Source organism: Poecile atricapillus, chromosome 22 (assembly GCF_030490865.1).
Source record: "Poecile atricapillus isolate bPoeAtr1 chromosome 22, bPoeAtr1.hap1, whole genome shotgun sequence".
In the NCBI taxonomy this organism is placed as follows: Eukaryota; Metazoa; Chordata; class Aves; order Passeriformes; family Paridae; genus Poecile; species Poecile atricapillus.
Genome location: NC_081270.1, coordinates 3740415 through 3756173, shown reverse-complemented (window position 1 = coordinate 3756173; position 15759 = coordinate 3740415). Strand labels below are relative to the sequence as shown.

The 15759-nt window shown below is 45.9% G+C and overlaps 1 protein-coding gene across 3 annotated transcripts in view; it reads right to left on the bottom strand.

Moving 5' to 3' along the window:
- Nucleotides 1-15759, bottom strand: part of PRDM16 (PR/SET domain 16) — a 284274-nt gene that overhangs the window by 107153 nt on the left and 161362 nt on the right. Inside the window, exon 4 of one of the 3 annotated variants that reach the window (XM_058855066.1) lies at nt 1141-1272. The exons of the other annotated variants lie outside the window; for them this stretch is intronic. Coding sequence (XP_058711049.1) covers nt 1141-1272 — 132 coding nt within the window. The remainder of the gene's footprint in view (nt 1-1140; nt 1273-15759) is intronic. 3 annotated transcript variants of the gene reach the window in all.

Here is a 15759-nt window from a genome sequence, read left to right as displayed (position 1 = left end):
GAAGGAGGAGGTCAGGGAGAACTGGCAGGGTCGAACTGGGTCATTACAAAGCATTTTTATAGCCAGGCAAGCAGGAGGGATCCCAAGTTACCTATTGCTGCTGTGGTCTGAACTCCCCCTGCATCCCAGACCCTGCTTTTCCACACAGATCAGGAGCGGAATCCATTGATTTTATTGGCAACAACCAAAGAGCTGCAAATTAAAACTGTAAAAAATCAGCACAGTTGTTCTTTTCTCCTTTTAAATTTTGGGGTTTAAAATAGGGAGAAATAACGTGGGCCCATCAAAGCCCCATGGGCTGTTACATTTCTGTGCTGGGTTTTGTGGCACTTGATGACTCAGGAGGAAAAGCCTTAAAGCTTATTTATCCACAAATGAAAATGTCCAAGTAAGGCAGCACAAATTTACCCCCAAACCTCCACCATTTTTATCGTCTGAAGGCTTGAAAATGATGACACTCCTAAGGAGGCCTCGATTGGCCTTCAGAGAGTTCCAGAGCTTTGTTTCAGAGATGCCATCTGAATATTTAGACCAGAATTATTGATTTTATAGATGTCCATGTGCACACACACGTGCCTGTCTGTCACGTGTGTGTCTGGGTGTGCACACACAGGTGTGCAGGGATGACACTGCAGGTACCAGCTGTTGGCCATCCCAATTTTCTGGGTTAGGATTTCCATAAGAACAGGCTCTGTCCTGCTACTTTTCTGTTAGAGGGATATTTCCCAAAATACTTTGCAGCCACACAAATTTTTTGGTACCCCAAAAAATCTCTGTTACAATAATCCAGTCTTTAATAGGTTACAGCCACAACATGCTGGTTTTATAGGATTGTCCTCTTGAGCATTTTGCACCATGCCAAGGTCTAAGGAAACTACTCCAAATTTCACACTACACTGTAGTGCACTGCAGAAACTCCCAATTTGGTGTGTTCAGTGAACAGAGACCTTCCCACCTGCAGGGTAGTATCTCCCACAGCCTCCCTGCAGATGGAATGGTGTTGGACCTTCCGTGGAACAACTGCCCCAGGGAAAAGGTCACCAGTGCATCAGACATCCAGCCCATGGAATCGCAGAACCACTGAGATTGGAAAAGATGTTTCCAAAAGACCATTGAGTCCAACCTGTGCCCCATCCTCACCTTGTTACCCAGCCCACAGCGCTGAGTGCCACATCCAGTCACTTCTTGAACTTCTCCGAGGATGAGGACTCCAGCACCTCCCTGGGCAGCCCCTTCCAAAGCCTGACAACCTTTGCCATGAAGAAATTTCTCCTGAAAAGCATGGGCCAAAGTCAGTGGGATTTGGAGAGCATCGTTGTTCCAGGCCCATGTGAAATCTCTGGAAGGGGTGTTGCACTGGTTGGACTGGAAGCTGTTTTGAAGGCAACTGAAATAATTTTGATGTGTGATGCTGGAAAGGCCCTTCATGGTGGATAATGGCCCTGCCTGTTTTCCATAGAAGGCCACCAGCACCAGGCTCTTCCCACAGGGCAACGACAGCTTCTGAAAATTCTCTCTTTCTGTCTTGGAACTTTACATCTCAGAAAAGTTCCAGGTGGGAGGGATGGAGATGAGGAAGGGAACCCTGAGCAACTTGTGCTTCCCATACCGTCCTCCCCAGCAGCTGCTCAGCCCAAGATCTCTGTGCTATAGACTTTTTCCTGCCTCTGACAAAACACTAAAAACCCCTCCAGCATGACAACAAAAAATAAATATCAAAAGAACATTTGAAGAGCTCAATAAATTGATCATATTCTGCTGAACCTTCACCCTTGTAACGATAGTACCATTTAAATGCTAATGTCATTTTTAAAAAAGTCAATTACAGGAGTTTTAAAGTAATGGAGTCAGCAGTCTCGATGTAAATCTGTTATATTAATCTGCTCCCTACACTGTATCCATGGGCACTGATGCATTCACCCCCTTTCCCCTGGAGGAATGTTCCCTCGCAGTGGTACCAGTAATTGAATCAAGTTGATACAGACACCAAAAATATTGTAAGTCTTGTAGGTAATGAAAAGCATATGTTGATAAAGCCAGTTGCTGTAATTTTGGATAGAAGAGCACTGACATTTGGGAAGTTCAAAATTAGAATTAACCCTTTGATGATGAAGTGACCTGAAATCATCTTTACATGTTAATTTCACAAAGAAAAACTGCTCGAACTCTGCCATGAGACAGCTGAGATCCTCTACCTCCCATTTTCTCTGTTTATCCCAAATTAAATTCACATCCATAAAGACTTTTGCAAATTTTTTTTTTCAAACTGGTTTAGATAAAACATAACAAGATCAGAAAACAAACATTACTCAAGTCCAAATTCATTTCTGCACCTTTCACAGGCCTAAAGAAGCAAGAGATATTTTGGCTTAGGGAGATAAATGTATGCAGCAGAAATCTCCAGGTGCCAGTCCCTACTCAGCAGATTTTGGGAGTTGTTCCAAACTGAACAGAATCACAGAATCACAGAATTACAACATCATTTAGGTTGGAAAAGATCTCCAAGATTATCAAGTCCAACCTTTGATTGATCTCCAATATCTGGTACATACAAATAGTGTTTGGAAGTACCAAACCCATACAAATTGTCATTTGAGGTGGGACTTTTAGTTGTGAACGAACTTGGATAAACCCCAACATTTTGCAGTTCCTCTGATTATGTTGGCCTATAACGGACCATTCAAGTTATTATTGCAGTGGGCTTCAAACAGATCCACAGCCTTCCCTACTCCCACAGCTCATGAAATGTTTGTCACATTAAACAGGATTCATTTTGGTTCAGGGAAACAGGGGATAATGAACCCTACGAGTGAGGCTGAACTCCCTGACTGGGGTAAAATCACAAATACCTGCACATACACAAGAGTCCTCCCACATACAAAGAGGTGTCATCATTTATGACAGAAGAAAAAACCTGCTGAGAACTTCCAGACAGTCGGAGCTATCAGAAATAAAAGACTAAACAAACATATATTTCTAAGTAGTAATAGCAAGGGAATTGCATTCAGCACTGCTCTGAGGCAGAAAGAGAACCTCCAGATAAAATTGTCATGGAATCCATCCCACTTGTCACATAAACACTGCGCTGGTAAGAAGGGCTGATTAATGGTTCACCAAGATTTTCCTGCTTCTGCCTTTTGTGAATTGATTCTCAAGTATACATCTAATAAAATTCCAGCCGATGTCACACACACACCACAGAAATATTTCCAGTGCCATCATAAATCCGAACAGTTTGGAACAGGGCGTTCTCAGGGATTTTGTTAACTCGGTGCCTTCCTCTGCCACAGCTCAGGGGTTAAAGGGACCCACAAACATTAAAACAACATTGGAGATGAGCACAGAACTCAGAACATGCCTGGCAGCATTTCCACATTCTCTGAGCCTGGAACTTCTCCTGAAATGCTGGAGATGAGTCTTTAGAGAAATCAATCCCAAATTTTGGAGTTTTCTTAGTACCAAAGCAGCCGATATCCCTTCCCTCAGCATTCCCATTTCACATGGAGCACCCGGGGTAGCTTGGGGATTATTTGCATGATTTTTTTTAACAAATGAACTCCAAAGCTGGATCCCATTCCTACCAAATCTTCCCACACAACTCCACTCAGAATGCTTGGAAGTCCAGGCAGAGTTTATTCCATTGGAATAATAATATCCAGAAATTTCCTGTCATTTTTGGTGTAGACCCACCATGGGGAGCAGAACCACAGCCCTTATAGACTCAATAGAGACACAAACACCTACGGGCTCCTTTGAAACCAAAGCGTCCTGGAAGTTGAGACTTTGGAAAAAACGGAAAAGAAGGAAATTCTTCCAAGAGTCATGTGAAAGGGAATGATCCTTCCAATGAAAGATTTGCCTGAAAGAAAGCCTGGATTCAGGCTCGGCACTGATGAGAAATTAATAATATAAGTTAAAAAATGGGATTTTCCCTGTTCCAGAGGCAGGAGTGGGATGGGGGGACTGAACCTTAAGGCAGTTCCGCGGCAGCGCCGAGAGGGGGAACCCTCGCCCAGGCCGAGCGCCGGGGGCGGACGGGGATAACGGGAATAACGGGGGGATAACGGGAATAACGGGGGGATAACGGGAATAACGGGGGGATAACGGGAATAACGGGAATAACGGGAAATAACGGGGGATAACGGGGGGATAACGGGAATAACGGGGGGATAACGGGAATAACGGGGGGATAACGGGGGATAACAGAGGATAACGGGAATAACGGGAAATAACGGGGGAATAACGGGGAATAACGGGAATAACGGGAATAACGGGGGGGATAACAGGGGATAACAGGGGATAACGGGAATAACGGGGGATAACGGGAATAACGGGAATAACGGGGGATAACTGGGGATAACGTGGGGATAATGGGAATAACGGGAATAACGGGGGCATAACGGGGGATAACGGGAATAACGGGGGGATAACGGGGGATAACGGGGGATAACGGGAATAACGGGAATAACGGGGGGATAACGGGAATAACGGGGATAATGGGGGGATAACGGGGGATAACGGGAATAACGGGGGGATAACGGGGGATAACGGGAATAACGGGGATAACGGTGATAACGGGGGGATAAGGGGGGGATAATGGGAATAACGGGGGGATAAGGGGGGGGATAATGGGAATAACGGGAATAATGGGGGGATAACGGGGGATAACGGGGGGATAACTGGAATAATGGGGAATTAGTGGGGGATAACGGGGGAATAACGGTGGGTTAACTGGAATAACAGAGATAATGGGGGATAATGGGGGATAACGGGAATAATGGGGGGACAATGGGGGATAGTGGGAATAATGGGGGATAACGGGGATAACGGGGTAAAGGGGGATAATGGGGGATAACAGGGATAAAGGGGGATAATGGAGAATAATGGGAATAACAGCGAGTAATGGGAATAACGAGAATAACGGGGGGATAACGGGGGGAATCATGAGGGATAATGGGGGTAATAGGGGAATAATGGGGGACAACAAGGAAGAAGGGAGGATAACAGGAATAAGGAGGGACAGAGGGAATAACGGTAGCATAATGGGGTAGTGGGAATAACAAGAATAACAGGGGGTAAAGGGGAATAAGAGGAATAGTGGGGGTTAATGGGGGAATAATGGGAGTAATGGGAATAGTGGAGGGTAACAGGGAGATAACGGGGGACAACGTGGGGGTAATGGGAATAATGGGACATAACAGGAATAACGGGGGATAATGGGGGGTAATGGGGCTCTCCCAAGCATGCTGCTGTGGTGGGCACAGGGATGAGGAGAAGTGGAAGTAGGGAATGCCCCTTGGCAATGCAGCCCTGGCCCATCCATCGCAGCCACCAGCAGTTCCTTGGCCAGCGGTGCTCCAGGAGGAGTAAGGGACACATGGGAGCAGGACAGGTAGGGTTAACATGGGAAATTATGGGGAATTATGGAAATTAATCTACAGTTCAGTAATATTTAATAATGATGTATTTTGTGGAAAGATGCTCTCTGTGTCCCTCATCCATGGGAATTCCCCATCCTGGACACTGCACTGAGAACTGCTTAGGTTGTCACAGCACAGGGATTGCCTGGGTTTGGGAAAACTTTTGGTTAAGCCCCAAATGAAGCCCCTGTATCCTGAATGGTTCCTCCAGGAATACCAAAGGCCAGGCTGGTTCACTGCCCATCAGCTGGAGCAGCACTGAGACACAGGGACACTCCCAGGGGATGCTCTCCAGAGGATGCTCTTCCAAGGGTTTTCCCTCCTGAGGGGCTGGGGTAGGTGGGGATAGGGCCAAGAGGTGACATCAAAATGCCCCAGGCCCATGGGACACCTCACCCTGTCCTTCCACAGATCTCCCCTGATGTCTCCTCAAACAGCCTCCTGTAGCAGGAATCCTCCACAAGGACAGCTCAGACCCAAAAAACCGATTTCAAGCAGTGTTAAAAGACAATGAACTCCAAAGTATTCCTGAATAAATGGGGTGCAGTGGGGACAACCCCACAGTCTCCCCCAGCCCATGGTTCCAGCAACACCCTGCACACAAACATCAGCCAAAGTGAAGCACCAGCTGAAGAAATAGTGGAAGGAACAGTCTGGAACCAGTCTGAACCAAACAAACAGAGAGCGGAGACTTTTTGTTTGTTTACAATCCCTCTTTTCCCTCCTTTTCAGTTCATAAAGTAACAAGGAAAAGCAAATGCAGCCCAAGCTGTCCTGCAACCTGGTATATCTTGATGGACTGGAAGAGCTTGGATGTCTTTTCCAAAATAAATGATGCTGTGATCTTCTGCCCCAGGTCTGCAAATTCCCAGCTGGGAATGGTTTTCCAATCATTCCAACTGTTTTGCCTGGCATAGCAATGTTCATCTTTCAGCAGCAGAAACCAACATTAAACTGGGGGTTAAGAAATCGGGAAATCAGACCTGGGCAAAGGGGTGACGACTTGAATCTTTCCAACTCAAAGAAACCCAAAACTCAGGAGTTGCCTTGAATTCCTACCACAGCCCCAAACCAATTTAACATTTAAAAAGTAACAGTGAGTTTTGATTTCTACACCTTTTATTTCCTAGTTTTGCTATGAAACCAAGGGCACTAAAATATTCCTGAAATACCTGCATAGACCAGGGTAGAGAAAAGTTGGGAAGCAGGAGAATCATCCCTGAGCCAGCCCAGCCTGTCACACAGCCACAGCCATCACTGTGCTCACCTGAACTTGCTGATGCTCAGGGGTTCTACAGCTCTTTGCTGAGTAATTTACAACCTAACTGCAATTACTCTGCTCTCAATTAGTTATTTTTGTGGTTTTCAGTGGCTCCACATGCAAACAGCCCAAGAAATGTGGGAAGAACACCCAGTCCCATGGTGGTTTTGTCAGCACTGTGTGTGCTTGTGCAAAGGCTTCCCCCTGAGACGGATGCTGGATTAACAATCCCAATCCCCCTGAAATCCATGGGAAAACTCCTCCTTGCTCTGCATGGGCCACAATTCTGCATCTGAATTTTTGTATCCAAGTACAACAAGTTCTTTAGCTCCGTGTCCATATTTCAGGTGCAGCAACATGGCTTGGTGGTTATTTAAAATTAAGCTATAGCTGTTTCTAGAGGACAAAGTGCTCTGAGTTTCCTTGCAAACGTGAAGATTTTTAACCCTTCTCATCCAAAAATCAAACTCCTCTCATCTTCCAATTGAAACTTGGACATAGTTTCTTGTAGGAGCACATTTTCCAGTTAGAAAATTCTAAAAACAAACGGTTCAGACGTTTTTATAGGCATAAAAACTCAAGCCAAGTTGGTTAGTGGTTTCAGATGCTTTTTATTTGCAAATCAGAAAGGGCTTCATTTATAAATTGAAATTGTACTGGCTGCTAATCCTGAAGGCAGACTTAGGCCTTTGGCTCTGCTTGGAGAAGGAGAAATAATGCATTTTAAAGACAAATTATTTCATTTGGACTAATGAGTGCTGTGGTTGGACGGGACATTTATTTTATAGCAAAACTCATAGAAGAGGTCCTTTACATTGGGAGTTACACTGTTTTAAGGGGACACTGCCCTCCCTCCACTGTGGATCTGCATCACAGTCCTGCTCCCAGATGTGGAACTTGGGAATTTTAGGGATAATTCCTGGTCCTCTGGGAAGCACAGGCTCTTTACACAAGGTGCTGCACCACCAGACTGCTGAAGAGCTCCCAGTCCACCCCATTCAGAGACAGAATCGAGTTTCCCCTGTTTGGAAGCTGGCTCTGATGAACTGAGGTGATGAAGTTGCTCAAGCATCCCCACAAGTTTTTGCTGGGACATGCTCATCCCAAATCCCTGAAAGCATGGGCTGCCTCTCTCAAATTTCTACCCAAATTTCGGCAACTCTCCCCTTCATGATTTTGATTACAGAATCACAGAATCACAGAATCAATGAAGTTGGAAAACACCTCCAAGACCAACCTGTGACCAATCCCTACCTTGTCACCAGTCCAGAGTTCTGAGTGCCATGTCCAGGAGTTCCTTGGACACCTTCAGGGATGTGGACTCCAAACCTCCCCTGCTAAAGCCTCAAAGCCTGACCACCCTTTCCATGGAGAAATTCCTCCTGATGTCCGACCTGAACCTCCACTGGCACAGCTTGAGGCTGTTTCCTTTCACCCTGTCACTAGTTGCTGAGAGAAGAGAATAATTAAGAGATTGTTCTTCTCATTGAGTAAGGCACTCAAGATGGGAGAGCTGTGTCTGAGCTGTGAGTCTGCACCACAGTTTAATATTGTAGCTTTGAAAATGTCCATGTTTTGGTGTCTTGTTTCTGAACAAGATGTACAAAGCAGGAAATATTTTAAAAAGCTCTGTTCAGAAGGCAGAGATTAATGCACCAGAGCTGGGTTACCTTTCTACACCTAAGGCAAGGCTGGAAAGGAGTTTCTCCATTCCTTCCTGTCCTAATTTCCCTCCTGCAAGACAAGTCTGCAACATTTGCTGATCTCAGCTCACCCATTTCTCATCCACCAGAGAGTGTGAAAACCAGCAGCTACAATGGCAGTTTTGCACCAGCTGCTCACACCCTTGAAAGGCTTCCCCAAAAACCACTGGAACCCTTTCACAGAACACCTTGTTTCTGTCCTCAGCACATCACACCTGCCTCACTAAAAACAATGGGGAGAAGCTCCTCCAGCATCCCTGAGTACACTGTCAGAGCACCCAGGAAAATCCAGCCTGAATTGGCGCCTTGGAGGAAGTGCCAAGTAGCCAAGTGACAAAGAAAACAGGGCCTGTTTCAAGGAATTCATAAGTCAGGAGTGAAGCAAGACATAAAAGAAACAGGACAGAGCACGAGGAGGGAAGAGCTGAGCCAGGTTTGCTGTTTGCTTCCCAAGCTCCTCATGTGCAGTTCCATGGCTGGGGATCACACCTGGGGGATTCCCAGGGATCAAGGTGAACTCACAGCCCAGAGATCAGAGAAAATTCCAATGGCTGCAAGGACGAAGGTGGCACAAAAACAACAGCAGTGGGAAACTATGGGCAAAACTTAAGCCTCCTGTAGGAACAGTTTAATAGTTACATGAAACAGGTACAAAACAGTTTCTGATGGGTTCCCCAACCCAGCCCAGAACAAATCCTGAAATTAACCCCATTAATTCCCTGAAATAATTCCTGGCACTCTCTCTGGTCTGTGGCCTTCTTTTTTTTTCTCTCCCTAATGGAAAGGAAAATCCCTGGTGCTGAGGGGCTGCTGCCCCTCTGCTTCCCCAGCTCAGGGCTCGTTATCACACCCGGGCAGCCTCTGCGCTGTCTCCTGCAATTGTTCCTGCTTGAGCCACTTTTTTTTTTTTTTTTTTTTTTCTGGAAGGCTGCTGGTGGTGTTTTGTAATTTATAGCAAAATAAGAAATGACTCCTTAGAACAAAAACCATTCTGTTGTTGCAGAGGCCTTATTTAGCTGCGTTTGAAGAGCTGAGGAAAAGCTGTTCCGTCGCTTGCCATCGAACCACGCAGCTTCTTCTTCCTAACACCTCCCACAGGCCACATATCAAATCTGCACTTCCTACAAATGATAAGTAGCATTCATTTTGATCATTCACAGTTGTTTTGGGGGTTGGTAGGTGATAGGCTTTTCTCTCAGTCTCTCACCTCCTCCCCAAACTGTCTGTGGCTCCCCTGTGCCAGCCCTGCCAGTGGAACCAGAGGGTTTCCTGCTCAGGGGACAGCACAAACACAAAGCTGGGGTGTTCTGAGCCCTCTCCACCACAGTCCCAGCCCCCAGGGATAACAAACAGTGCCCTGCCCGACTCCCAGGAGGTCCAGCTCAGTGTCTGGAAGCCACAGCTATACCAGACAGGTCACCAGGCATTGGGATCTGCACCAGCACTGCAGAGACTCACCTGGCTCTTAACACCTCCAAAATTAATCCTGAAATTTCATTTCCAGGCTTACAGAGGATTCCCTTTGCCACTCCAGGCCATCCCAGAAACAGATGAGATTTCAGCTATGCTCGGCCAGCACCAGGTGCCCTCTCCCTGCTCCCTCCCAGGAACAGGCTAGTGTTTCACTTGGATTTTCTCCTCCTGTACTGGGAAAAATCCCTGCTCAGGCCTAACTTCTTTTGGACAATCCTGGGATCTGGTGTCTCCCAGGAGGGGCTTATCTGGCTGTCAGATATATGTCAGAGCACAGAGCATCCCAATGTTCCCTGTGGGAGTCCTGGACCTTGGGAACGAACCTGGGGAACACTGTCCCTGTTCCTCCCCACATGCCCTAGCTGAACACTCCCATTCTTCCCAACCACTTTGATCTGATCACTGTTACCCATAAAACAACCGCTTCTTGGAGGCCCCAGCCTCAGGCTTTGTCAGGATCCCAGAACTGTGGTTTATCTGCTTCCATGTCCCATAAAAGTGTGAATTTTAATGTTCATACTCCAGGAGTAGAGCTTTAGGCACCTCAGCAGGACCAACACCACCCAGTGCAGCCAATCTCTGCCTGTGGATCCATGGGATCCATTCCTTCTCACCCCAATCCTCCTATCAAGCTGCCCAGCAAAAGTTCCCAGAATGGCTCATATTTTTTAAAAAATACTCCCCAGTTCATAAGTAGCCACACTTGGTGAAAATTGTATTTTTAGGATTTAAAAGAAGCTTTTCTGAGAGTTTTCCAGCTTCTAACCATCCCCAAGGATGTTTTTAATGTTCCAGTAAATAAGGGAATAAAGAAGAATTCTTGATTAAACAGAAGAAAACCTGAACTGTTTTAAATCCACAAAACCTGAATATTTTTTAAATCCTTGAAAGTGCATTAATGGGCTTAGTGGTCTGTTAATGATTTTACTTTTACGCCGTTTTCTTAGGACCACACATTTGTTTTCCACAGATATCGAAGTGCCAAGGAAACCTAAAAAGGTGCTCAGGAGGTACTTTGTGTTCACTTCTGACTATGAGGGACGAGCACTTGAACAAGTTTGGAGTGTTTGCAGCCTCTTCAGTGTTTCAAAACCACCTCGGAGTCCTCAGCACTGCACAGGAGGAGGTTCTTGGCCTGAAATCTGATGGGATTTGATTTATTTGTAAGGGTATTTCAGATGCAAACACTGCCCTGGTGGAAGCCTCTGCTGCCTGTTGTATTCAACAAAGCAATTTGTGCCAAAATACAAAATCTGTCCCCCACAAATACCTGGGCAATGCTTTATTCTGGGGGCTCCTTCCCACACGTGCAGTGTTTGCTCCCTCCCAGCTGAGTGTCCTAAGCCACAGAACAACCCATGAATCTCACAGGATTCTTGTAATGGCTTTTAAACCCTGCATTGTGGGCTGTTTATGGCGCAGTTGCATTTGCTTTAGAGATTTGTTTTAATGCTGTTGGTGTTATTTAGAGAGATATTAAATTCAAACAGCTTTATGGTTGCTAATAAACATCTATTACCATTACAGACATTCTGATATAAAAGCCTCATACAGGTGCTTTCTCTCAACTATGCAGATTTGATTGATTAGGCCACAGTAGTTTATTTTACACTTCAGTGGTCACTAAATCTATCATTAAGATTAAAAATTGCAGTTTGTGCAGACTGGGAATAACTACACATTTAAGCTGTAAAATAAAAGTCACTTTACCAAAATTCAGGGAAAGGGGAGGAGGGTTGGGGGGAACACAACACAGAGCAGGTTAAAACAGTTTTGTAACACCTTATTCAGTTCTTCAGAAGATGAATTTCATGGAATCACAGACTGGTTTGGGTTGGAAAGGACCTTAAAAATAATTTTGTTCCACCCCCTGCAATGGGCAGGGACATCTTCCACTATCCCAGGTGGCTCCAAGCCCCATCCAACCTGGCCTTGGGCACTTCCAGGGATCCAGGGGCAGCCATAGCTTCTCTGGGCACCCTGTGCCAGGGCCTCCCTACCCTCACAGGGAAGGATTTTTTCCATATTTCCATATATCCACCCTGAACTTCCCCTCTGTGTGACACTGTTCCTCCTTGTCCTGTCACTCCAGGCCCTTGTAAAAACTCCATCTTTGTTGGATGTTTGTCGGCTCCTTCAGGAACTGGAAAGCTACATTTAGGTCACCCCAAACCTTCTCTTGTCCATGCTGAGCATTCCCAACTCCCTCAGCCCTTCCTTGTGGGAGATGCTCTCCAGCCTCCCCACTAACACAGACTCTGTGAACTCCTGGGCTGCAAAGATGGAGATGATTCTGCTCCATCCGTATTTTGGCCAGCACTGAGCCCCGTCCCCTCGGGGCGCAGTAAAGCCCCCCAGCATTCCCTGTGGAGCAGTCCCATGGCATTTTGCCCCGCTGGCACCCGGAGCAGCCGCCGGAGCCGCGCTCCGAGGAGGGACTTGGCCGACTCCAGGCGTGACATTTGCACTCCCAATCGCGCCTGCCGCGCCGTGTCATTTGTTACTGTCTCCTGCATGAGCTGCAGCACGGTGCCCACCAGCCCCTGGTCCATCCCCCCGTAGCTCCGTGGAAGCCCAGGCTGCCGAGCTGTGCTCCGACAGTGACCACCTGGGAGCAGCTTGATAAATGGCCAGTTTATAATGCTGTCATGCCAGCTTTGTCCTGGGGGAAATGTGTGTCTCTCTCAAAACAGCTTATTACCAACCTGTGGCTGGGGCCATGATCAATCACGCTGATCAGATATGGCAAACATGGTAACTGATATAAAGAAGATTTCTCACTACACAGTTTGAGGTTAACGTGACAAATGATGGAGTGAGAAAGAATAACTTAGAGGGAAAAGGCAACCCATTAAAGGCTGAACTTAGAAGTGGTTTTGGGAAACAGAGTTAACAACACGTCCTTGTGACATGAATTCCCTGCTCATTGAGGTAACCCTGAATACATTCCCTTGCAAATTCCTTGTATAATCCAGAAGGAATGATTTTTTTAAACATGCAGTCTGATTGCAAAGGGAAATTTAACCCCCCTACACCCATCCTCAGTACTCGGGTGTGATGAGTTACGGTGCAGGAACTGCAAGATTCCAGGTGAAAAGCCTAGGGCAGAGATATACCACATCTTGCCAAAATCCCAAAATAGTTTGAGGGATTCTATTGTCAGCCAGAGCAGAGCTATCTGAAAATGATGCTCTTCCCAGAACTAAATCTATTTGCCTCCAAAATCATGGAGGAAAAACAGTGGAACCCTGGGCACACATAACCCACCGGTGACAATTTCCTAAAGCATGCCCATAAAACACACCCTGTAAAACCTGACCCAAGGGTGCCTCCAGTTGGTCCCTTCCACACTCCCAGTATTTCTCTGAATGCTCTGAGCATTAAAGCCCTTTAATTTCCCTGCTCACACAGTTCTGAGCCCAAACCGGGAGAGCTGGGTGCCAAATCTGTCCTGTTATCCTTTTGGTCTGGAGCAGGGTGCATCCCTCCAGGATCAGCACACAGAGCTGCAGCTCTTGGAGACCCTCTGGCAAGCATCTGATATTATTCACTTGGCTGAGTTTGTGAAAACGAAGCCTTATTTGCTGGCAAAATTAATGAGAAAAGAGTCTTCAATGAGACAATAATTTATGGCTTCCTTCGCCTGACAGGGAAACTTGTCCAACTCAATTCCTCACAGGAAAGGCAGATATTTTTGGGGAAAAGTGTGGATTTCTTTCCAGAAGCATGGTCTGTCATTTCAAAATCGGGTTCTTAGCTGGGTATTTTTTATTTTATGAAACCCTTCCAGAACTGATGAAGGTTGAAATAAATGGCCCTTTGTTCCCCTTCCCGTACCAGTGCATTTAATGACGGCGAAATAAAATTCTGCTCCGTGGCTGCCCGCCAGAGATCCGATGATACAACCAACTCACAACATATTTCAAATTTTGTGCTACATGAAAAGCGAGATGCATTCAGATAGGTTTGGGGCTGCACACGTCCAGCATTATCTCCCGTTAGTGCATGGAAAAGTGAGAGCTGCAAATCATATCTTTCTCCCTGAGACTCCCATCTCTAATCCGGCCATAAACACCAACTCTCTGCCTTTCAAACGCAGCAAACTGCCACGAGAAAAGCCAGAAATGCATCAGACAATAAAAAGAGGGATAATGGCCACCAAACTCCACTCTTCTCCCCCCTCTTTTTTGAACAGATAGGTTTTAGACTCTATAATAATCACGCAGCTAAGATACAAGGTCTCTTGTTGGCAATAACCTACATGACATGACTTAGAAGGCAGGTGTTACTGTAATTAGCTATTGTTTGACTATCAAAAGTCAGAGCTGATTAAAGCCACTAAGTACAAGTGCACTATTTTATTTCAAAGAATATTATGAACTGCATGCTGGGACTCTTTCACTGCGGCCCTACCTTCCGGAGTCTGCTAAGAGCCCATGCCAGCAGTAATCAAAACTAAAATCTGCATAAACCTTCAGGGTTTTAATTCAAGCAGAGCCCTTTCATTAGAAATATGTTACTTTATGAAATCTGGTCGCCAGCAAGGGGAGAAAAATGTGACTTCTTAAGAAAAGTGAATGGCATCTCTTTAGTGATTAACCCAAGATTAATGGAGGCTCCTACTGCTCGGCCTAAGTCCATTTTATTGCTAATTCATTTAGGTACTATTTCAGATGTACTTGATGAAAGTCACCTGCTAAGAAGTCATGTTTTGGCAAGCAAGGATAGCCATTATGGTCAAATCCCAAATAGAATTTTTATTAAAGAAGCTTTGAAAAGTGTCTTGTATTAGTCTTTCACAGACATACCATTTAATGTGCTCAATTAGTTAAAAATTTGGGGCCCAAGTCACTAATCAAACATTCATAATGCTTTTTTAAAATATTTTTTTAGTCCACATGCATCTCTTAATGTCCCAGGTAGGATGAACACTGCACTGAACAGAGACATTTATATTCAGACAAAAGCAGCAGTGCTGAGACTCACCAAGAAGTGGGTGGGATTTGGGTAAGTGCTCGGTGGGATCCCTGAAATGTTGGCTTGGCAGAGCATCTCTTTGTTCCCCAGGATGCTGTGGGGAGTGGGGACTTATGCAAATCACATGTTCCTCAAACTGTACCTAATCATCCAGCTTTGGCTTGTGTGCACGCTTGGAGTGTGAGGTTTGATCCCCTAAACACAAATCATTTTGGTTTTCGACTTTTCTGCAGTTTGTTCTTTCAATAAATGAGAGTTAAGGGGATTTAATGATTAGAGAGCCCAGAACCCTGGTCCTGTGTGCACCCTGAGACCTTTCCTAGCCAGGCAAAGCACCTCCATAGCCCATGCAAAGTTCCTCCCCATTTTGGGTAAGATTAAGCCCGATCCCATGGCAATTCCATAAGCATGGACATCCCTGTTAGGCGTTGCTACCCTTCCCAAATCACTGAGCAACCCACCACGCTCCATCAGAGACTCTCTTGGTCTGAGCATTGCTTCCTTGCACTGAACAGGGAAATCCTGACAGCCAGCCCAGGACCACTCTCTCTACAGAGATAAAAACCCTATTGCAGAGGTAGGTCTGGCCATCACAGAGCTTTAATTGTGCCCTTCTCTTTCAAAAATGGAAAAAACCCCAAATGTGGTGCTGGGGGAATGATCCCAGGTGAGGAAGATGCCCAGACACTGCTGCTCTGCTGAGCCCCTCACCTGCCAGGCACCAAAAACCCTATGCTGGTGAATTATTGATAACATTACTGATAACCATCACTCATCCCAGTGCTCACACTGGTTTGGGTGCTTGTGTACAAAGCCAGAGCCTGAGAACCCCCCCTTCACAAGCTGCACTGCTTGGTACCTGGCAAGGATGAGACAGTTTTGGTGACAGAAAAAGGGAAATCAATCAAAAAATGTCTGCTTTGGG